Source organism: Macrobrachium rosenbergii, chromosome 11, assembly GCF_040412425.1.
Source record: "Macrobrachium rosenbergii isolate ZJJX-2024 chromosome 11, ASM4041242v1, whole genome shotgun sequence".
Taxonomy (NCBI): domain Eukaryota; kingdom Metazoa; phylum Arthropoda; class Malacostraca; order Decapoda; family Palaemonidae; genus Macrobrachium; species Macrobrachium rosenbergii.
Window position 1 is genome coordinate 25,394,387 of NC_089751.1, and position 25,248 is coordinate 25,419,634.

At 36.5% G+C, this 25,248-nt stretch overlaps 1 protein-coding gene across 3 annotated transcripts in view; it reads left to right on the forward strand.

Annotated features, from left to right (window-relative positions):
• The window catches only part of LOC136843254 (uncharacterized), a 189,127-nt gene that overhangs the window by 147,059 nt on the left and 16,820 nt on the right, over positions 1-25,248 (forward strand). For 2 of the 3 annotated variants that reach the window (XM_067111374.1, XM_067111376.1), the window contains exons 10-12: positions 8,834-8,968; positions 11,305-11,516; positions 23,887-24,032. In XM_067111374.1, coding sequence (XP_066967475.1) covers positions 8,834-8,968; positions 11,305-11,516; positions 23,887-24,032 — 493 coding nt within the window. The remainder of the gene's footprint in view (positions 1-8,833; positions 8,969-11,304; positions 11,517-23,886; positions 24,033-25,248) is intronic. The other variant, XM_067111375.1, reaches the window with a different exon arrangement.

A 25,248-nucleotide genomic window follows, 5' to 3' on the forward strand; every position in this document is an offset into this window, starting at 1 on the left:
TATTACTAGACTGTAAGTGTTTTAGCTTACAGTTGCAGTTTTCGACCATTTCGGTCGAGTTAAAGTTGACCGAAAAGTCGAATTTTTTCTATTTATCGTGATTTATATGGAAATATTTCAAAACTGATAAAAGCTACAACCATGAGTTATTTTTTGTTGTATTGTACATGAAATTGCACACATTTTCATATATAAAAGTTTATGTAACTACTAATATAAAATGGTGCAAATATTACGACAACGAGACGAAAGAATTTCTGAGATGTTCGGCCGAGTTACCGAGCAGACGTTAGGAAAATGTTTTTTAAAAAATTCACCATAAATCGAAATATTGTGCTAGAGACTTCCAATTTATTGCAAAATGAAGTTAAACGATTGAATATTACTAGAATGTAAGAGTTTTAGCTTACAATTGCGTTTTTGACCGTTTGGTCGAGTTAAAGTTGACCGAAGGTTGAAATTTTGGCAGTTATCGTGATTTATGTGAAAATATTTCAAAACTGATAAAAGCTACAACCATGAGCTATTTTCTGTTGTATTCTACATGAAATTGCGCACATTTTCATATATAAAAGTTTATGTAATGACTAATGTAAACGATGCAAACATTACGACAACATGACGAAAGAATTTCTGAGATGTTCGGCCGAGTTACACAAGAGATGTAAGGAAAAAATTTTTTTTTTTTTTTTTTTTTTTTCAGAAATTCACCATAAATCGAAATATTGTGCTAGAGACTTCCAGTTTGTTGCAAAATGAAGGTACATGATTGAATATTACTAGAATGTAAGAGTTTTAGCTTATAATTGCGTTTTTTGACAATTTGGTCGAGTTAAAGTTGACCAAAGCTTGAAATTTTGGCAGTTATCGTGATTTATATGAAAATATTTCAAAACTGATAAAAGCTACAACCATGAGTTATTTTCTGTTGTATTCTACATGAAATTGCGCACATTTCCATATATAAAACTTTATGAAACGACTAATATAAAACAGTGCAAACATTACGACAACGTGATTTAAAGAATTTCTGGCGCGGACGTAAGGAAAAAAGTTTTCTTCAAAAATTCACCATAAATCAAAATATTGTGCTAGAGACTTCAAATTGGTTGCAAAATGAAGGTAAATGATTGAATATTACTAGAATGTAAGAGTTTTAGCTTACAATTGCGTTTTTTTACCATTTCGGTCGAGTCAAAGTTGACCAAGGTTGAAATTTTGGCAGTTATCGTGGTTTATATGAAAATATTTCCAAACTGATAAAAGCTACAACCATGGGTTGTATTTTGCTGTATTGTACATGAAATTGCACACATTTTCATATATAAAACTTTATGTAACAGCTAATATAGAGCAGTGCAAAAATTACGACAAAATGACGAAAGAATTTATGAAATTTTCGGCTGAGTTACACGCCGTGCGTAAGAAAAAGTTTTTTCAAAAATTCACCATAAATCAAAATATTGTGCAAGAGACTTCCAATTTGTTGCAAAATGAAGGTACATGATTGAATATTACTAGAATGTAAGAGTTTTAGCTTACATTTGCGTTTTTCAACCATTTCGGTCGAGTCAAAGTTGACCGAAGGTTGAAATTTTTTGTAGTCGACGTACGGTACGTCCACTCGGCACCCAACAGACAATTTTAGTCGACGTATGATACGTCCAATAGGCGTTTAAGGGTTAAGGTCAGGGGAGCAACCTGGAAATTCACTTGACGAGAAGAAATCGATACCACTGTTTCGAAGCAGCTCCTGTGTCTGAAGAGCCTTGAAACATGGTGCCTTATCATGCAAAAATGTGACTTCTTCAACAGATAACACATTTTCAGGATCTTTGAGGAAAGGAAATACTCCACCAGTAAGCACAGTTTCTCTGAAGTATTCGCCATTCCATGACTGTCCTTTTCTTTGATGATCCACATTAACCATTTGGCTGTGAAACAGAAAAATTCCCAAACATTCAAGAAATTTCACAACTTGGCAATAGCACACGTCATCGCTGATATCATCCAACTTTGCAGCCCAAATGATGTCATTTTTATGATTTGGCTTCCTGACTGTAAATGAAGAATTCGTCTGATGCGGCAACATGGAGAAAGTCAGCTTTGTCCCAATCTTTAAGAAATGAACCACAAAACCATGCACGGTCTTTTCTCTGTTGCCGAGTGATGTTGGGCTTGCTGATAACATGAAATGGCTTGATACCAGGTTTTTGTCAAATCATGATATAACACACTATAACTTCTCTTCTTTCCCCTTTAGTTCAAGCGCCAATTTACGGAAAGACTTTCTTGGTCTATCCACTGCCTCAGCTATGATGTCTTTTGACTCCTGAGAAAGGACTTCAGGCCTTCCAAGATTCTCACGCTTTTCGCGATGATAGTCGTATGGATTTTTGTTCCAGTTTCTTTTAACAAAGGATTCATCTCTTTTTAATGTATGTAGCTATCCAGGAGCGTGAAATGAAGGATGCGCAGCATCCCTGGGCTCTCTGAAGGTTATACCCCGGATTTGGTCAATCCATCTGATTTCCTCCGAGTCGTTAGCCATGGCTGTATCTAACTCCGTCACTCAGTCTGAAAATACAAGAAATTTAAATGAAAAATAGCTTAATAGAAACTTAAAATAATGTACTTGGAGATAGCTATAGCAGAAAACTTAACAACTTTCCATTTGTTCTGTGGAGGGGGCCTCTAATTTCTAAACCCCCAGTATATATATTTATATATGTGTATATATATGTATATATATATATATATACATATATATGTATATATATATATATATATATATATATATATATATATATATATATATATATATATATATATATATATATATATATATATATATATATATATATATATATATATATTTATATATATATATGTGTGTGTGTGTGTGTGTGTGTGTATGTTATTTATATACATATATATATATATATATCAGCTTACGATGCTCTTCAAATATATTCATCAAAAATGGTTTCCCAGTTTACAACGCATGTTACGACAGAAGAAATATAGCTCCCAAAAGGCAGAATGGTCAAAATTTGGAGTTTTTATATGAAAATCTCAATAAAAATGAAGGTCACGTAATTTTCAGGACACTCAAAGGATTAAAAGTAAGGTTTTCAATGATATTTCAGGTTACGATGATTTTCAGCTTCAGATGTGGCGTCAGAATTGAACCCCCGTCATTTTTTCCTATAATAACACAATGAAAGGAATGTTAACCCTTAAACGCCGACTGGACGTATTTTACGTCGACAAAAAATGTCTGTCGGGTGCCAAGTGGACGTAAAATACGTCGACTACAAAAAGTTTTTTTTAAATATTCACGGAAAAATACTTGTAGGCCTCGTTTGCAAAAAATTTTGAATCGTGCCTTGAGTGATGCTGGGAGTTCTCGGATCATGCTGTTGTTTTGTTTACAAGCGTGACCCAGCTGCGCATGCGCGAATTTCTTTCTTATCCCAAAAGAAAGCATCAGCTAACTCTGCTGAAAATCTTAGAAATTCTTTAGTCACTTTGTGGTAATTTTTGCACTTTTTTTCTATTAGCCTTTACATAAAGTTTTACATATGAAAACGTGCGCAATTTCATGTAGAATACAAAGAAAAATAACCCATGATTGTAGCTTTTATCAATTTTGACATATTTTCGTATAAATCACGATAAGTACCAAAATTTCAACCTTTGGTCGACTTTGACTCGAATGAAATGGTAAAAAAATTGCAATTGTAAGCTAAAACGCTTACATTTTAGTAATATTCAATCATTTACCTTCATTTTGCAACAAACAAGAAGTCTCTAGCACAATATTTAGATTTATGGTGAATTTTTGAAAAAAATTTTTTCCTTACCTCCACGCGCGGTAACTCGGCTGAAAATCTCTGAATTTTTTTAGTCACCTTGTCGTAATTTTCGCATTGTTTGTATTAGGCGTTACTTAAAGTGTTATACATGAAAATGTGTGCAATTTCATGTAGAATACAACAAAAAATAACTCATGGTTGTAGCTTTTATCAGTTTTGAAATATTTTCATATAAATCACGATAAATAGAAAAAAATTCAACCATGGATCAACTTTAACTCGACCGAAATGGTAAAAAACTGCAATTGTAAGCTAAAACACTTACAGTCTAGTAATATTCAATCAATTACCTTCATTTTGCAACAAACAGGAAGTCTCTAGCATAATATTTCGATTTATGGTGAATTTAAAAAAAAAAACTTTTTTACGTCCGCGCGTTACGAATTCATGCATCATTTTGTGATAATATTTTCTCTGTGTTGCTTTGATTGTTTTACAATTTGTTGTATACCAAAATCATCGCAATTTAGTGTACAATACAACGAAAAAAAATAACTCATTAGCTTTAACCGTTTTGCTCACAGCGCGATTTGTATACAATTATATATGAAATTTTTTTTGCACTGTCATATATTCCAATATTTATATATGATAATGATATTTTTTTCGTTTCTGATGATTGCATACTAAACTTCAGGCAATGACAAAAAAAGGAGCCAAAAATGAACTCTTAATCTTAAAAACTAAGTGTGCTGTGATTTTTTGAAAAAAACTTTTTTACCGCTTCAGCGCTAACTCCCGGACACCGTCGGCATATGGCAGACACTTTTGTAAATAGAGGCTCGGCGTTTAAGGGTTAATAAAAAATAACCCTAAGGAAAATAACATAATATATAAAATTCCATGTTTGGACTGCTCCTCTTTTTTTATCAGCCAATCTAGCGAGGATTTAGAAGGACGAATTAAACAGCATAAGTATTCTGTCAAAACTGGTCAAACATCTGATACTATATTAATTCATTTAAGTGAAAACTCACAGGTTAAATTGGACTGAAAGTTCACTGATTGCCAGATAGAAAGATTATACAGCTCACTTCCAGTTGTAATTTTAACCTTAGCCCTGGCATGTATTATTTGGACCCCTGTATTAGTAAAATGTTCAAGAATGACCTAAAAGATAAAATCACGGACTTAATTACAAATTAATTACCTTATATATATTTTCTACTTATTCGTATGCTTAATATATTTTTTCTGTAAAAATGTTCACCTTGCAAAAATTGTTATTGTTTACCAAAAGGAGAATTATTGAGTTGTAACTTTTATAAAAAAATTTTTGGTGGTCAGTCACCTTCCTTGTATAATCTTTTAATTGTCTGTCCCTGTTTCTGAGCTGTTGGGCCTAATCCTTTGTGAAACCCCATAAATGTTTACCCCTGTTTTGGTAGGTCTACTAATTCTTCAATTGTTTTGGATTCCACATACATATTTTTTCCTTTGTAATCTCCATCTGTCATTTATATGAGCTTTCTTCGTAAACTTATTTCTGTATTTCTTCAGTCTGCAAATGAAAGGACAAGAAGTCAAAAGGCCTTCCAGTACTCCATTGTTTCTCGTTTTTTTGTCTTTTTATATATACATATATATATATATATATATATATATATATATATATATATATATATATATATATATACACACAGGCAGTCCCCAGTTTACGATGGGGTGCCTTTCCTACACCATGTCGTAAGCCGAAAATTGTCATAAGCAGAAAAATTGTCAAGAATGCTAAGAAAACCTTGCTTTTAATGCTTTGGGTGTGTTGAAAATGATGTAAACTGTGTTTTTATTTAGTTTTTCATCAAAAAACCTTCAAATTTTTATTATTCTGCCATGTTTCTTCCGTTGGACCAGAGTCGTAAGCATTGTAACCCCAGAACTTGCGTCATAAACCGGAAAATAATTTCTGATGAATATGTATGAAAAGCGGCGTGACCTCGGAACGTCGTAAGCCGGACCTGTCATAACACGGGACTGCCTGTATGTATACATATATTATTATACTGGCAGTCCCTGGTTATCGGCAATCTGGTTTTACGGCTCTTGTCTAGTGACGAAAATCGGCTATTTTAGGGGCTGATGTGCACTGATTTCTGCTTATCAGCGCCAGTAATCAGGTATTGGTGCCGATACATACCTAACAGAGGCGCCGATCTCTGGTTATCTGCGATTTTCACTTACTGTCATGGACTTGCATAGATAGATTGATAGATAGATAGATAGATAGATAGAACATTGCAACCATATATTTTGAGCACTTCCTTCTGTGCCCTGGTTCACTGATAAAATATTAGCAAATGATATGATAGAAGAGTATACAGTATATATAAAGCATAGCATATGTAGGTGTGGCAATAAAATTACCATTAAAAGAAAACTTGTTGTTAGTTACACATAGGTTGATCAATTTTAGTGATCTATCAATGCCAAGAGGAAAATGTTCTTCATATGGTTGTAACTTTCTCTTTGGAAAGACAACATGTTGGCGAACGGGACTTTGGTAAAAAGACTAATCAGGAACAGTGTATGGAATAATCTGGGCTTACCCAAGATTATTTAAAACCATAAAATTTAAAACAGAATGGGAAAATTGCCATTCCTAGATGTACTAATCATAAGAGAACAGAATAGATATGCTCTCACAGTATATAGGAAACCCACTTTCGCTGTTTCTTATATTCATTTCCTAAACTACCACAATGTCTCCTTAAAGATCATGGTCGGGTGCAACCTATTCCTCGGGATGCTTAGAATGTGTTCAAATGGGTACTTAGATAAAGAATGCAACTGCTCTACCCACCACACATTATCAGTAAGGCTATTAATAAAGTGAATAGAATATACTACAGAGGTCTAACTCACAACAGACAAATAGATTTTAACAACAAAATAAAGCCTCCGTACGATGAAAACATCCAAAAAGCTACAGAACATCTCAGGTACTGTATAATCTTTTATTTTCCATTATCCCAAATCCATCAGGTGCTCACTCGTTAATGTATACTCAAATAAAAAAAAAGGAGAGGAAGCCGGAGTTTACTAGATTCCTTGCAGCAATTGTAATGAGATTTATGTTGGGGAGATGGGTAGAGCCATCTCACAAAGGTTAACAGAGCACAAAAGATCAGTGCGATATGCTTCAGAGAGTTCGGGGATTTTCCTACAGATTAGGGATAAAGGCCATACCATAAACTGGAGTGGAGGAGAGCTGGTTTTCAAAAGTAGCTGTCTGTACAAAAGGAAGATGCTGGAATCTGCTATCATCAATCAAACCAACAATATGAACCTGTCAGGAGGACATTGGAAATCGGATGACATCGATGAGTTAATCCTCAGGCCTCTTCTTAAACAGGTATTCCAAAAAAATATGGCCACCAGATGCATCGCCAGACGGGAGTTAATGAAGCCAAAAACACCAGGGAATAGCTTAATTTCCATTCTTCCAGGGTCAATGACCACCTGCATGTCAATGGAGACGTACTGTCACACCGACATATGCTTTGTATATATACTCCTGTATCATATCATCTGTCCATATTTTACCAGTGAACAGGGGCACAGAAGGAAGTGCTCAAAATATATGGTTGCAGCGTTCAAAAAGAGTTTTATGGGCCTTTTTATCTTCATATTATACTGGTGTATTACAGCAAAAGACATTCATATATATATGCATATATATATATATATATATATATATATATATATATATATATATATATATATATATATATATATATATATATATATATATATATATATATATATATATATATATATATATATATATGTGTGTGTGTGTGTGTGTGTGTGTGTGTGGATGTTTGTATGTATGTACTGTATGTATGTATTATATATATCTCATATCTCACATCACATGTAAAAAAATGAGAATGGGTGTAGGTCCTGACCTGTTGCAAACATATTTAAGCTGAAGGATCGACTCCTAGTGATAGTAATCACAGTATATATGCTAGGGGAAAATAGAAATGTACAAACCAATGGAGACTAAACCTCCACATCTGACAGTTGTCAAAGGGGAGAGGCAAGAAAACCCTTTAGTGGTAGGGCTTGATACTATGCTTACAAATATGATCATTGTTTTTCCATATATTTCTTCTGCCTTCTTTAAAATTTAAACATTTGACAAATTTCTTTTGAAATGATAGGATCAAGTTTATACATGCCTTGACTAATATTCATGTTATGACTGAAGCTTTATTTTATAAAACTACACTCAATGATATTCCTTTCTATTGCATTATTAGAATAGCTATCCTTTTTGCCCCAGCCCAGTTGATTGTAGGATTGTTCTCGCTAACGTACAAGAATTCCGCTGTTCTTCAGTGAATATCTTACACATTTTGTATACTGTTCTCTTTTCTAATGTTTTTCCAATTTGACCAATATAAAAGTTATCGAAAGATTTACATGGAATTTTATTCACACATCTTTTAGTAATGTGAGGAGAGTTCTTTGTAAGTACATGTTTCATTGTGTTAAAATGCTACATTAACTCCAAAATTCTTAAGAAGATGGGGATATCTTTTATATTATTATTACTATATAATATATGGTAGTAGAAGCAAATTTTTTGTGATAGTTTTTTTGGGGTTTGGCACAGTATTTTTATCTGCTTCTAATGCATTGTCTAATACAGTCAAGATATTTCAGTTTCTTGCCTGTATTCCTAATCTTATCTCTTTTATCATTAATATATTCAGGTTATCATTAATATATTCAGGTCTACAAATATGTAATGCTTAAAAACATAGATGTGAATACTTATTTCTTAACTTTATTGCTTTGACAAGAATGAAACATAGGTGTAATTTCATTGGTGGAATTTCCTTATAATATTCATAGAGAAAGACACTTTAGGATAACAAGGTCAAGATATTTTAGTTTTACAGTACTAGGATGTGAATTGAAATCATATTTCATGTTTTTATGGACAGATGGCCCCAGGAGTGCTTGTTAGGCAGATCAGTTTTGATGTAGAACAGTTTTGTCATGAAATGGCCCAGAGGCTGTGTGCAGAAGTTGGGAAGAAGTACTTCTTCTGTAGTGATTACAATGTTGAAATTGTTGATGTAAGTATATTGTACACTATTCATTAGATGTTGGTAGTTTTGTTGTAAGTGAATACTATGTGTTAACACTACTACTGAAATATACATACCATTTTGGCATTCCAGTATGTTCCTTCTTTAAATTTTTTGAATTATCATGGTTGATATTGCACGTATACATCTGTCAGTTTTGAGAACATGTACTCATTTAGTAGACCATTTAATGGGCACAAATATTTTAATAAAACTTTAGTGACATCATAAATTGGTATTGTCATATTGTCATTGCTTGAAAACTTCATTCAGTCTTGTTAAAAAAACCAAAAGGCTTTTAATTATTTTGACTTGCAAGTTTCCACCCAGTTCTTGTTGTTTAATGTATTTGTTTAGCAAGTTATGCATATTTAGAGTTAGTAATACAGTCTGACCTTGAAAGTCCAACATTCTGTGGTCCAGGAACTTCCATGGTCAGGGATGTTTTTGAATCAGCCATCATTAGTTCTTGAGCAGCTGTGAGGGCGGTGCCTCACTTTTCAGTTTTTGGATTTCCAACAAAAACGTTCTGGGAAACTCAAAAATATACAGCATACAAAAGAACCATAATTTGAGTATATACTCGTATATCCTCTGATCTTGTGTATCATGCGATCATTAAAATTTTGTCGGAAAACGTGTTTAGTACGATATGCATTTTCAGTAGATTACACTATGGTAGGCTTTCTATGCCTGTCTTGGTTTCAGTAGATACCATTGATAATGCATATTACATCCAAGTTAGCCTTCAACTAATAAATAGGCATAGAAGCCAAAGTTCATTAGATTAAATGCGAATCTTCATACATTAAATCAGGCTTACCAACATTGTGACTTGTCTAAGAATTCATCACTGTTTCTTATAATAAAAATTACTACTGCATGCAAGACACTGGCATAAACAACAGCAAGTACTAATGTAAACAATTGAATTGAGAAACAGCCATTTGCCAATGCCAGTTACCGTAACTAACACACGTTTATTAACCCTTAAGGGACGGGCTAAGTATTTATCAAGCACACCCCAGACTGGGCAAACTTAAATTAAGGTTGGCCAATTTAAGAAAAAACACATCAATGCAATGGAGAAAGGAAGATATGCAAATGCACATGGTGTAAGAAAGAAAATTTTTAAAATTTTTCCCTACCTTGTTAATTTTACCAAGTTTTGCATGTTTTTCTAATAATTTATTTTATTTTTTAAATTATAATTACAGCTCACACAGTATCATAATAGATAAGAACTAAAATCAGTAACAGAATCTGAGTATATTTATTGTAAAATATTTAGGAGATTTACTGAGATGGGGAGATGCAGTAACTTTTTGTGAGGTATACATATTTTTTCTAATATTTCTTTTTACTTTTCTTTGCAAAATTACTATCATAGCTGACATACTATCATAAAAGATAAGAACTAAAACCAGCAGCAATCCCTGGGTATATTTATGAGCAAATAAATAAAAAGATGTCCTGGAGCTGCAAAGAGGCAGTACATCCTCCTCTGAAATTTCAAGGCATACCGGTCGATATCTCTCCCCTGCCAAGGTAATAAGTTGCCATAAGTCATTTGTGGACCATTGAAGTGCTATGAACCTCTCTCCCGCTAAATTCGTTCAAACAGTATGGCACGTAATATTAAAATTCATATGAGGATTCCTGTCCATCACCCAAAACCTGTTATAGATACTCATGTGCAGGTTTAAAGAAACAAAAGCAACAGATTTTTAGGTTTTTGGTGAAAACAGAAGTCAGAAATGTTTGAAGGGCCAGAAAATATTGAAAGGTGAAAGGAGATTAGATTAAAACTTGGTTTTAAGCTCCAACTAATCAAAGGTATAAGCATTTCTGGGGAGATACTTCTGGAGCAGGACAGAATTTTCATAAGGAACTAAACCTAACGAATGACAATGATTATTCATAACTTTGTTCTACTTTCGATAACAGCATTATATATGTGGAATGAGTTGGCAATACTTTGTTTACCTAGGGGTGATTTCTGTCGTCCAGGATATTCTGAGGTCCGTCTATGGCCTGGTCCCAAAGGAACCGGTTTAAAGAGGTCAGACTGTATAGGCAAAAATATAGATTTAACCAAGTAATAAGAAATTCTGCAAGTCTACTCAAATTTGAGTACTGTTAGCAGAATAATATATGGTACCAGTTTTAAGATGTTTTTTTTCTCACACCCATGAAGAAGTTCCAATATACTGTATATTGAACTTTTTGAGCTCATAATTAACTTTGGAGATACAGTTCTTTAATTATTATGAGTTTTAAAGAAATGTTTAACATATCATTTGTATCAATTTAATTTTTTTCAGGTGTGCCCAAGCAGTGGTAATATAGTGGCATTAGCATCAGTATTAGTGCAAGCAGCAACTCTTGTCAAAGGTCTCAGCAAAACTGTGCGCTCACCCCTTAGTTCACTTAGTAGACACCAGTACAAGACTACAGCTACATTTGTTTTTAATATGGATTCCAAACAGTATTATCTTGTTGATAAAGAACCATTACTTGAAGAAGATCCTTACAGGTACTATACTTTTTCTTTTTTGTATTTTCTTTGGTCTATAAACTTAAGATGGTTTGAAATCTGCAAACAAGAAAAAGGTTAAAGTATATAGGATAAAGTACACAGGGTTAATTTGCATAATACAAGTAGGATTTTTGTTTCTTGCTGAATATTACCATTTTGAAAGATATTGTATTTTGTCCAAGAATGTTACATGGAAATAGGAATTTTTTTATAACAATTGAAGTAGCATTTTAAAGGTTAATGAAGTAATTGATACCGTCGACTTAGATGCTCTGGCACCTGTAATTTGACCAGGAATTACAATACATATCTGGATCCCAGCCATCCAGAAATATGAGGGAACAAAGTTTTATGAAGAGGGGTACTGCTACAAAGTGATAAAAATAATTTGCCATTAGGATTAAAGTTTATTTTATAATAACCATCACTTCAAGAGTTGTGTGACATGTCATTCTGGTGTGGTTTGTGTGTTAGTAATAAATTGCATTATTTATATTTTTTGTCATTGATTTTCAAATGAATATACAATATGTTATGTTATACTGTACCCATCAGTATTTTATATATTTAAACACTGTTATGTTTTTTTAGCTGTCTCTACAAACTCTTCCCCTGCCTTCAATAATATGAATAGCATATTTATACAGAACAAAGCTTTATGACAAGAAGTCTGCAAAAAAAGTTAAATGATTTGTTTAAAACATTTGTTGTCAGCAGTATTTTACATTAACATTCACTTTGACACCTAGCGTATTTTTTTTATGTAGTTCATTGGTGACAAAATGTATAATTTCTTGTATGTTTATTATTCATCACTCATATATATAGTAATACCCAGAACTTGCTCAGTTCTAGTTGCGCGAATTCACAAACATGTGAACTTTTCATTGGAACCTAACTAATTGTCATACATGAGTTTTTCACAGACACATGAACATTTGCGAATGCTTAGAAACCCTGCAAAAGTATTTGTTTAATTTTTTATGTAATTTTAAGTTTTCAAGCTTTTATGTGTAAATTAAATAACATTAAATAATAAAAGTAATAATTTCTCTCTCTCTCTCTCTCTCTCTCTCTCTCTCTCTCTCTCTCTCTCTCTCTCTCTCTCTCTCTCTCTCTCTCTCTTTTACTGAGATGAGAGAATTTTTATGGTACATGTATATGTTTATTTGTTTTGTATGATAAATAAATTTTTTGCCAAATAATAAGTACTAATTTTCAAATATTAATAAGATTAAATAATAATAATAATAATAATAATAATAATAATAATAATAATAATAATAATAATAATAATAATAATAATAATAATACTAAAAATAACCGTAATTACAAAATTCTTATGTGATACGTATTTTAAACAAACAAATATTTTTCCCTCATCTTCTGAGAAGAAGCTCCAAGGCAAAGCTGTCAGACATGTCACTTTAACATGACAAGAAGGGGGAGTGTTGCTGATTAGCAGGTCAAAGGTTTCTTATGTAATTCTCTCTCTCTCTCTCTCTCTCTCTCTCTCTCTCTCTCTCTCTCTCTCTCTCTCTCTCTCTCTCTCTCTCTCTATGTCCTTAATAATTCATAAAAAATTTCACTCTCTTAAGTAAGGACAACTGTTATCTCTCTCTCTCTCTCTCTCTCTCTCTCTCTCTCTCTCGTTAGTAGTTAGCAACCTACATACTACTGTTTCTCTGTATGTCTTTACCTGTACAGTAGATAATTTTAAATTGATCTGATTTTGCCTATACCGTCTACAAACTGTAAATGTGCCATTCTCAAACATAGAGCATGTCAGAACAAAGAGAAAGAGACAGAATAAAGAAGTTTATAAAAATGAGGTTGAGAAGACTTCTAAAAATAGATCGGTGGAGTGAGGGGAGAGAGAAATAGTATACTAATCTTCACACACTCGTTCATTCTTACGTCAACCATTTATTTCTTTTTTAAGGGTAATGTATTAAGCTAATTTTTAAATGAAATTACAGTAACTAATTTCATTTAAAAGTTAGTGAAATACTGAATTTCCATCTTTTGATATCTAACGTAAGAATAACTTCTCTCTCTCTCTCTCTCTCTCTCTCTCTCTCTCTCTCTCTCTCTCTCTCTCTCTCTCTAATAATTCATAAATAATTTAACTTGATAGATATTTCAAGTAAGGAAGTAAGGACAATATCTCTCTCTCTCTCTCTCTCTCTCTCTCTCTCTCTCTCTCTCTCTCTCTCTCTCTCTCTCTCATCTCTCATTTATTCTCTCATTCTCTGTAATAATTGATAAATAATTTCACTCTCTCTCTCTCTCTCTCTCTCTCTCTCTCTCTCTCTCTCTCTCTCTCTCTCTCTCTCTCTCTCTCTCTCTCTCTCTCTCTCTCGTTCATAGTTAGTGCTGCTCACACATTTTTACAACTTATTATTTCTCTGTATTTCTTTACCTGTACAGTAGATAGTTTAAGTTGATCTAATTTTACCTGTACCGTCTAGGAAGTGTAAATGCTCTAGTATGGCAAATACATTCTAAAACATAGAGACATAATAACTAAGAGTTGCATTAGACCAAATAAAAACACTGTTTGTTCATGGAAAAGCATTTCAGAACAAAGAGAAAGAGATGTAGAATAAATTAGTTATTAAAAAGAGGTTGAGAGGACTTCTAAAATAGATTAGTTGGAAGGGGAGAGAGACAGAAATTCTCTTCCAACTCTCTGTTTTTACATAAACCATTTATTTCTTTTTTTAAGGGTAATGTGTTAAGCTAACTTTTAAGTGAAATCACAGTAACTTAATTTCATTTAAAAGTTAGCTTAATAATTTGGGAGCATGATTAGGGTCATATTTAGTGTTTAAACTTTAGAAATAAGTATTTATTATCATTTTTAGAGACCATGCCAAACTTATGTGAAAATTCGCCTTGAGCGAGGGGTTCTGGAACCTAACCTCAAAGCGTAAGTTCAAGTTCAGGTGTATGACTGTATGTATATATATATATATATATATATATATATATATATATATATATATATATATATATATATATATATATATTTTTTTTTTTTTTTTTTTTTTTAAGTTCATCTACAGTATCTTATATAGTAAAACTTTATACTTAACGTATATTTTGATGTGTGAAATTTGGGCTAATTGTGTGATGTTATGCAATTGGCCTTGACAGTAATATAGCCTAGCATAACTGTCAACTGCCTAGAAATTCTGAACTCAGGCTTCACATCGAGTAAATAATAAACTCAAGGATATTTTGATAAAAAGGGGTAAAATATTACACAAAGTTGAATGATAAACAGGTGAATATGGTGCATATATACAGCAAATTCTCTCAAATTTTTGTCACCATATGTATCATCAGGGAAAAAGGTTTTGATAACATTTTCAGAATCTTTCAGTCAAGCACTTGATAAATAGTACAGCCCTAACTGGCAACTTATAAATTATAAAGTTGGTGACCTGCTTGCTACACAGAGAAAAAGGGAAATGCCAATTACTGGTGCTTAGGATAATTTCTAGTTTTATCTTTTTTTATCTCTGTATTTCTAGCCTTACCAATAAAATGCTATGCTTTTGTTTCTAAACAACAAAATTACTAACTTAAAGGAATAGAAAATCATACAACTAGGCCTTCATATTTCCAAAAACCTTTTGGCATATATTGGATATTGGTGGTGTACTTCAAAGAAGTGCCAAATTTAGGCACACTGAAAATTAAAAGATACCTTGTTTTGAAGGCTATTTTGTTTTGGTAATAATTTTAGGATTTTAATGCAAAACAGGTGTTGATATAGAAAAAACAGTTACCATTATGGCCCTATCAGGACTCCATATAAATGGACACATGACTCACCAACTCTCCTGCACATATGGCAACATAGGGCAAACTGGTAACACCACTACTTGCCAGTTCTGTGAAAGGAGCATCTACCAAAGATTCCTATACCATTTTATAGAGGAAAGTGGGTGGGTATGAGGACTCAGTGGTTACTAAAAATTGGTGTTTCCTATGTCAAAACCTAGTTTTTATTGTGAAATGTAGCCACTGCTAATCCTCAAAGGAGCATATGCAAGAAATTGACAGCTGATAAAATGGCTTAGCTCCAGAGGAGAGAGTCCAAACTGCCCAGATGAGAATTGTCCATGGTAAAAGTTGTGTGAGGAATCACCTCTCCTCATCTGGGATTACCATGAAGTACAATGGTTAAAGTGACTGATGCAACTATGTTGGGACGGAATGCAGGATAATTGCTCCTTCCCAGCAATTCTCAGAAGCACCACAGCATTACAGCCATGTGAAAGATCACCTTCCCTCTTATTTTGGAGTTTCAGTGAGGAATTAACAGTGAATAAAGAAGGATAAAAACTTTAGATATGCTAACCGTTGGATAGTAAAGTGACTTGCCTAACCATATATAAAATCAGCATGTACCATGTATAAAATCAGCATGTGGTACATGTACATGTGTGTATGCATACACGTATGCATTAAGTTGCCGTGCATTTGCTTGTCTTCTCTTTCTCGCTGTGAGTTATTCTTTATGAAAAATAAGAAGATTTTCCAAATCCAAACCATGTAGGCAGTTGCAGCATTGCTGACAGGTAAGAGAGAGAATGTCAGTGTTCATTTTTTTTATACATTTTATATGCAGTATGCCACACAGATTGGTTTTTATTTTGTGTACAGTACTTCACAATGTATTCATTGTTTATAAGCAGACAAAAGTTTGTTGTTTGTAAGCATATTTAGTGTATGAGTTATGCAGTATTGACATGGCAAAGAGACTAAGGATACGAAGTTTCTGATTTTTATCTGTAGAGTGTTTTTTTATCATGTCCGGAAATATCCATCATCTGTCATGGCCATGGGTGTATTAATCTGGATAGGGGAGGGATTACGTTACACCTAGAAATTTTGAAGCCTGGGGCAGCATTTGAACTAGCTCCTAATATGTCAGAAGGAGGTTAATATTAATGAGTTCCAATCCTGCCACATAAAGCAAAATTTCTTAAATCATTTCTTTGTTTGGGTTTGAGGCTTTGCAGTGACAAAGCTATTTGTGGATGGTTCAAAGTAAGAAAACAATGATGGATGCATTATAATCCATAAGGATGAATCATACGTTGCAAAATTATCTGCCTGTATTTACTGTAGAGTTGACAGCATTATTTAAGGCAGTGGTTCTTGTTCTGATATTAAGGTAAAATGCTTGCCCATGTACTGTACAGTGACTCCAAGAGTGCATTAATTCTCTGAGAGTTCTCTGTAGTTTTTATCTCAATCCAAAAACCCTCAAGAGTTGCTCTTTTACATTTGCTGCCATAAAACTAATAATTTTTGCTGGGTTCTTTCATATAGGAATTTGTGGTGATAAGGAATTGAAGCCACTAATAAACAATATTGTGCTTTGAAAAGTGTCTCCCATTCTGATATTGAAAGGTCATGCAGTATAAATTTTAGGGAAGTGTTAAGAGAAGTCCTCTCCAGTAATAAGAAATATTACACAGGAGCTAGTTCAGGATCAGGCACATTGCTTGACTCATAAGTAGATTTTACATGGTTGTGGTGTGCCCATGTGTTCACTTTGACAAATTAAAGATATATTAAGGCACTGCTTCAGATTCATAGGCAGTAGGAAAAAATATGGTTGTAACCCGAAATCTCTTGCTGAGATTTAGGTTGAAGAAATTTTAGCTGAGCCCCTGATGGCCTTTGGGAAAGAAATTGAGGTTTTCAATATTTATTTATTCATTTTTTATTTATTTTTAAAATTTATGAATGATTGCAAGTGATATACATAATGTCAGTGCATTAATGTGTATGTGTTGATGTGTCCAATAGTATTTTAATAAAAAATCCACGTTTGCATTGCCATGATGGTACCAAATGGCCTCCCTAGCCCATACACTGGTCCAATATGGCTCAAATTTCATACATTCATTCATTCTAGATATACAAACCTGAATTCCTTTATCATAGTTCTGTCTCTAACCTGTCCAACATATGTCTATGTTACTGAAGGAAAAAATGGAACCATTTACCAAGTGACTGAGTGGTTCCCCTTACCCTTACTCACCTGCCGTTAGTTAATTACCTTTTTTGCCAAGCTGCAATGACCAGTCCAGCTTTCATCAAAGGTAATTCCATATAAAATGCTTCAGGTTTGTATATCTAGAAAAATGGCAGTGATCTTGAATTTGTGATTTCATATAAGTAACTTACCAAGTAATTACATAGCTATTATTTCAACTCACAAGGCAGCTTAAATTTTAAAAATCACGGTAGCATTTCTATTGTTTTCATGTACTGTAGGTGACTAGTCCTGCCCACTATCAGGGAACAAGTGGAACAACATAGCTGAAGAGCTCAGTTCGTTTCTGCTGGCTTACGACTAAACATCGGTTGTAGGAAGCAGCTTATTTTGACTTATCACTTTCTGGTTGAGATTTTCTCCAGGTTGAGATTTTCTCCAAGATTGGACAAGTATTCTTACCTTTGGTAACCTTTAAGCTAGTTAGTGGTAGTTTAGGTTTTTTGAACCTTTGTTTTCACTGATTATGTCGGACCCTAGTTCATCTAGTATTTGTTATTGCAGTGAAGGCTGCAAGACAAGACTTACTAAAGCCTCTTGCGATTCCCATACTATTTGTACCACTTGTGAAGGACAATTGTGCACAAAAGATTTTACTTGTAATGAATGCAGGGACTGGGATGAGAGAAAATGGAAGGTTTTAAGATCAATTTAGATAAACTTGAAAGAGAGAGAAAGGGAAAGGCGGCTTCTAGAGCCAAAAGTAGGACTTTAGCTGGCATAGAGACTGTGCCTATTTTGTCTCCCATCACAAGCCCTCCCTCTGTACCACCTACTCCTTTGCCTGGCTCCCATGCTTCCGACCCCGATCCCATTGCCGGTCTCAAATCCAGACTTGACCAGAAAATCAATGTGGTAGTGAATACTGTGGCTGAATTAGGGCCGTCCCTAAAAGCCCTGATGGACAAAGTGCATGTGAACAAATTGTCTAGTGACAGTGCAATGCTAGTGGAGGAGGTGGCTACTCGTCCCGCTGATTCTCTTAGACTTAGACAAAGGTCCCTGTCATACTCCCCCAAACCTGAGAGGAGTCATACGAGAGGTCCAAGAGAGGTCGGTAGGGTTTGCCCACAGGTAGTCGCCCCCTCAATTGAGCCTATTTATCATTTCCAGGCTATGACTGACAGCCGTTGGAAAGGCATCAATGTGGAAGTGTATCAATTGTCTAGAGGCGTGCAGCCAATGCTGACCACTCTTCATTGCCCTATAAGCGGTTCAAAGAACCTTTTTGCAGCCCACAACCTTCCTGCAGCACTCTGGACAGTCCATTGCTTTTCACCCATGAGCTCTGTTGTTGAGTGCCAGTATTTGGTGCCTAAGCACGTGTCAAGTTCTCACAAGCACCCATTGTCCTCTTCTAAGCGCCCGTCGGCTCAAGAGTGCCCAGCGCCAGCTCCCCAGTGCCTGGTGCCAGCTCCTGAGCGGTCAGCACTAGTTTCCAAGCACCTGGCACCAGCTTTTGTGCACCCAGAGCCACCTTGTCAGCTGCCCGCTTCGGGTCCGACCACTGTGCTTGATCCGTCTCAGGCGCCCATTCACCGCCAAATCAGTGACGTTTTGGGCTTACTGCAGAAAGCGCCTACCGCAGCTAGGGCTCCTTTGGACTTGTCTCTGTCCCTGGTCTCATCAGATGATGAAGGCTTAGACCGGGAACCCCTACCTCAGCGTACGCGGCGCTTCTGAAGTACTCTCTGTTGAGCTTTCCTGCCATCTTTTCTCCAGCTGCCCCAGCCTCCCCGCCTCGGCCTTCATGATGAGGAACCAGCCTGACGATAGTTCCAGGCTCCCTAAGATGGTTCTTTCCTCCTCTTCAAGGAAGGCCTTGAATGACATTGAAGTCTGGCTCTCAGAGAAGAGAGAGCAAGGCAAGGCCACTTACTGTTTTCCTCCCTCTCAACTTTCCCATAGGAGGTACTTGTCCTATGCCACCAAAGAAGCTCCTTCTTTGGGAGTCGTTGCCTCCTCCCAGGGGGACTTCCCTGGTCTCATCGATTTGTCTCGAAGATCAGCCTTCTTGTCGGCGAAGATTATGTTCTCGTCGACAGAACTTGATCATCTGCTCAGGAATATTTTTTAAGTTTTTGAAGTGTTCGGCTTTTTAAATTGGACAATAGGAGCCTCGCCAAGAAGATAGAGGACTGGTGCCTTGGCAGGAGACTGCTTCGAACTGGCTTGGCATCCTCTCGTGCGGACAAAGCCATAAGGAACGGTTCCTTGGAGCTTGCTGCTCTTTTCCCTCTGGGGGTCCTTAAGAATAGAGAGCTTTGGTGTTCTTTCACCACTAATGGAGTTACTTCTACCCAGAAGTTGGCCCTCCTTTTCTCTCCCTCGACCGTCACCGTCTCTTTCCACAGGCAACTGTGAAAGAGATAGCTTTGGACCTCCAGAAGAAGTCCACGCAGGATCTCTTGGCACAGTCAGCCAAACAACCTAAGGAGTCAGCCTCGTTTGGCCCAAGTCAGTCTCTCCTCTCCAACAACAGCCTTTTCATGGGAGCAGACTGAAATTTCAGCAAGACCTTGATCAAACTTTCATTTCTTGGCCAGAGCAATCAAGAAGACCTCCACCAAGGCTTCTTAGAAGTGAAGACTCAGTCCTCCATGCACCAGTAGGAGCCAGACTTCTCCATTTCTGGCAGAAATTGAGAGTCACAGGAGCAGAACAATGGGTAGTAAAGATTCTGAAAGAGGGCTACTCCATCCTGTTAAGAGAGAAACCTCCCCTAGTCAATACGTCCATCGTATTGACTGCCTACTCAGTAGTTGCAGAGAAGTATTCGGCCCTTTCGGAAGAAGTTGCTTCCCTCATCAGAAAGAGAGCTGTAGAGGTGGTCGAGGATGTCCAGAGGGTTTTTACAACTGTCTGTATGTAATCCCCAAATCATCGGGGGGTTGGAGACCTGTCCTCGATGTCAGCAGTTTAAATTTCTTCATCCAGAAGATAAAATTCAGGATGGAAATGAACCAGACAGTCCTGTCATCCATTCACCAAGGCGATTGAATGATCGCCTTCGACATGCAGGACGCTTACTTCCATGTCCCCATCCATCTGGACTCCAGGAAGTACCTCAGGTTCGTCTTCCAGGATAGAGTGTTTCAGTTTTGAGCTTTGTGCTTTGCCGCCTCTACAGCTCCTCAAGATTTTACTTGGGTTCGTACCCCTCTTGCAAAGTGGCTCCACATTACGCGAATAAACATCTCCCTGTATTTGGACGATTGGCTTCTTCGATCACCCTCAAAGGAGAAGTGCATGGAGGACCTACAGAAGACCCTTCTCCTTGATCAAGATCTAAGATTAATCGTCAACCTTCAGAAGTCCCAGCTGACTCCGACACAGGAAATTCTTTATTTGGGGATGATGATCAACTCTCAGAGTTTTCGGGCTTTTCCATCCCCCAAGAGAGTCGAATCCTGCCTTCAGAAGGTACCCAGCTTTCTCTTTCTCACGTCTTGTTCGGCCAACTAGTGAATGAGCTTGTTAGGAACTGTAGCCTCCATCGAGCAGTTTGTTAGGTTAGAAAGACTCCATATGAGAGTGTTGCAATTCTTCTTAAAAGCCAGCTGGGGTAGGAGAACTCGCCCGGATTTGCTTGTTTTTCCCGTAACTCCAGAGATCAAGACGGACCTGCGATGGTGGCTGTCTGAAAGAAGGAAGACTTTCAGAAGGAAAGTCTCTCCTTCCTCTGAGCCCCGACCTAGACTTTTACTCAGACGTATCGGATCTAGGTTGGGGAGCCCTTCCAGGGAACATGGAAGTTTCCAGGACATGGTCCTTGGAACAGAGAAAGCTTCATATCAGCGTCAGAGAATTGAAGGCAATCCATTTAGGACTTCAGTCCTTCTCAACTATGACTTTCAACAAGACAGAGGTGGTCCACTTGGACAACACCATCGCTCTGTCTTATGTCAAGAAGCAAGGCAGGACTCACTCTTTCTCCCTCTGAGAGGCAACAAGGGACCTTCTCCTGTAGGCAGAGCAGAATCGGACCAAGATCATCACTTGTTCAAACAAGGCAAGTTGAATGTGCTGGCAGACAAACTGAGCTGCCGCAAACAGGTTCTTCCTACAGAATGGACTCTAGATCCACGGGTGTGCACTGACCTGTGGAAACTGGAGAAAATCGACCCTAGACCTGTTCACAACATCAAGGAATCATTGCCTTCCTCTGGACGCCATGCCCCAGAATTGGTCGAACTTGGACCTATATGCATTCCCTCCATTCAACATGGTCAGGGAAGTTTTAAACAAATTTCTAAACCATCGCAATCTGTCAGTGGCTTTAGTAGCTCCGTTCTGGCCTCTGAAGGAGTGGTTCCCGGACTCCTCAAGCTGCTAGTAGACTTCCAGAGGCTACTTCCTCAAAGACCAGGTCTTCTCAGACAGCCTCATTTCAGACGATGTCATCAAGGACTATCAGCTCTTGCCGTGACAGGCTTCAGACTGTCAGGAAACTCATCAGAGTGAAAGTCTTTTCAAGACCAGCTGCAGAGGCTATTGCAAGACGTAGACGTCAGTCTTCTTGCAGGGTCTACCAAGCCAAGTGGACTTCCGCAGCTGGTGTAGGAGGCATAACATCTCGTCTTCTCAGACCTTTGTGACACAGATTGCGGATTTTCTGCTCTATTTGAGATCCTCTAGAGGTCTGTCCTCCTCTACCATTAGAGGTTACAGGGCCATGCTGGGTTCTGTTTATAGATACAGAGGTTTGGATCTGTCATCGAGCTAGGATCTTAGTGACCTTATCAAATCCTTCGACTTATCCAAGCAGAGGAAGATGGATTCAGTCGCTTGGAATCTCATGATCCTAAAGTGGCTATGCGGTTCATATTTCAAACCCCTTCGTTCCATATCATTAAGGGATCTAACTAGACAGACCCTCTTCCTTGTCACTTTAGCAACTGCCAAGCTGGTCAGTGAACTGCAGGCTATTGATAAAGGTTGGATTCTCGCAAGGACATGCAGTCTGTTCATTTACTCTCGGTTTTCTGGCCAAGAATGAGGTACCGTCCAAACCCTGGCCCCATTCCTTCACTGTTAAAAATTTGGTGGCGATCCTTGGCCCAGAAGAGGAGGAAAGAGCTCTGTGCCCTATGAGAGCCTTAAGATACTACTGAGACAGAACCGAGAAAATCAGAGGACCCTCTAGTAACCTCTGGTGCCCTGTGAAGAACCCTTCCTGTCACTTCTTTTTAAGGGACCTTATTACCGAGTCACATTCACAAATTGGAGAGGACACCTTGCTGTCGGTTAACGTTAAAGCTCACAAGATCAGAGCAGTCACCACCTCTTAAGCTTTTAGGCATAATTTGTCTATCTCTTCCATTTTACAGTCCACTTATTGGAGGTGTAAGTCAATTTTCACAACGCATTATTTACGTGAAGTGGAAACAGTGTTCGAGAACTGCAGTACCTTGGGGCTGTTGTCAGTGGCTGGCATGGTATTGGGGGATGAAGCGTGGGAAGCATTCCATCCTCTCTCTCTTCACCATGATATAGGGTGTTGATTCTTGGGGGAGCCTGGGGGCACCATGTACCTGGAGTACCCACCAGTTTTTAGTGGATAGGTGGTGGCTTTTTTATTTCAGTGTAGGTGACAGCGTTGTCTGGTTGTTTTTATTGTGGTACTGCGCCCAGGGCAAGGGCACTTATTGGTGCTTTGCGAGCAATCGGACATGTCCCTCTCTCCAAAGCTCCCACCTAAAGTAGAGGCTCCCCATGGCTATACCGCCATGCCACTACAGGTTAAGATGACCACCAACCAGAAACTCTTTAATTAGGTAAAGAAACAGTAAGCATTGTATCAATGCTAGCAACTTATCTATTTCAAATTCATTTCTATTACTGAATGTTTTGGAGTAGAATATGTCCATGTATCCCACCTCCCGTCAGTGTGGGATTCAGCAATGTAATTACTTGGTAAGTTACTTATTTGAAAATGTTATTTTCATGATAAAATTAAGTTTCATATATACTTAGCAAGTAATTGCAGATTCGGAGCTCTCCCTCCTCCCCTCTTGTGGACATGAGGGTACAAACGAATTGAGCTCTTTAGCAATGTTGTTCCTGTTGTTCCCCAATAGTGGGCAGGGCTAGTCACCTACATGAGAACAATAGAAGCGCTACCGCGATTTTCAAAATTAAAGCTGCCAAGCGAGTTGAAACTATAGCTATGTAATTGCTTGGTAAGTATATATGAAACCTAATTTTATCATGAAAGTAACATTTTCTGAGTGTATTGTTTCTTCCTGTAAGTGTAGATTAGTTTATTGTAAACTGGTGTTTCAGTCTTGAAACCATGGATGGAGATGTTGGCGATGATTGTTGGTGGCAAAGTGCACGGCAGAATGCTCGGCAGTTACGTTCTCAATGGGCAGTTCCAACAGATTATTATTCAAGTGTCAAAGTGCTTACGAATGAACCACTTCTTAAAGGTAATTATGTCGGCATACTTTTTTCCGGTAAAAGTTAAATGTACTAAAGTTATATTGTTAATTTTTTTTACCTAAATACAGATTATAGATGTGCATTTTACTTATCCACTGTAATTGATAGTTATGCCAGCTTCAAAAAAGTGTAATTAGAAAATGAATAGGTCTTTAGGTGGTGTTGTAGTTGTTTTTTAGTAGCATGTATGTGCATGGAAATGAAACACACAGAGAGCCATCATAACCTCATAGAGTGACACTTGTATTGGAAAGAGTATATTATGAGAACCCGTGCATGTGCAAGAGTACATTAAGAGAACCCTTTTTGCTGTCTTCCCCATAAATGACATTTGCACTTTTGTTTTGAATTGTATTTTATGCTTCTGTATGTGAGGCTGAATTCAGTTATTACATTTTTGGGAGTTTCCAGAGGGTAAGATGTCGGATCCAGAAATGTATCTGTAGACTCAAGAATCATACCTTAACAAAATCCATACCATAGGTAAAAAAATTACAAACTTCAGTCATCAGCCTAGTAGGTTATTTCCAAGAAAGACTTTGGATCATTCTTTGTTAGATGATATGTAAATAGCTGTACATATCTCTCATAATAAGGCCCTCTCCACAGAAGAGATATCAAAATCCACATGGAAAAAAATAGTGCACCATTTGCAAACTGGTTGACACGCTGTGGCAAGGTTTACATTTTTAGGACTCAGAGGCCCACTTTTGAAACAAATATCCTGGAGAGGAATCAATTGCAGTACATAAATGGATTTGATTTTCTTGTTATTAGCAGTTTCATGTTATAAATATCTGGTATAATAGGGCAGAATACCCTTGGTCCTCTGCAGATGTTTTGTTTGAGAATCTCTTGTGCTTTGCACAATTTTTTTTTAAATTAAGAAAAAATATATAGTCTCACTATATACAGTATCTTCAACCAAGCTCACTAGCTACACAAGTGATAGTCTATTGATGATTTTGAAAATGCCATTGAATAGATTAAAAGATTTGTATTTCACATTTTTGTAATGAAAGATAATCGATAAAATTATGAAAAATATGGAAATAAGAGAACTAGATATTCTGAGACTAATGTAATATGTTAATAATAAAATGCCTGTAAGTATATAAGTAACATTTAAATTATAGTGAGAGAAAATGCAAAAATTAAGGTGGTTTCTTATAGCAAACCCATTACTTCCCCTTTTGCCAATTT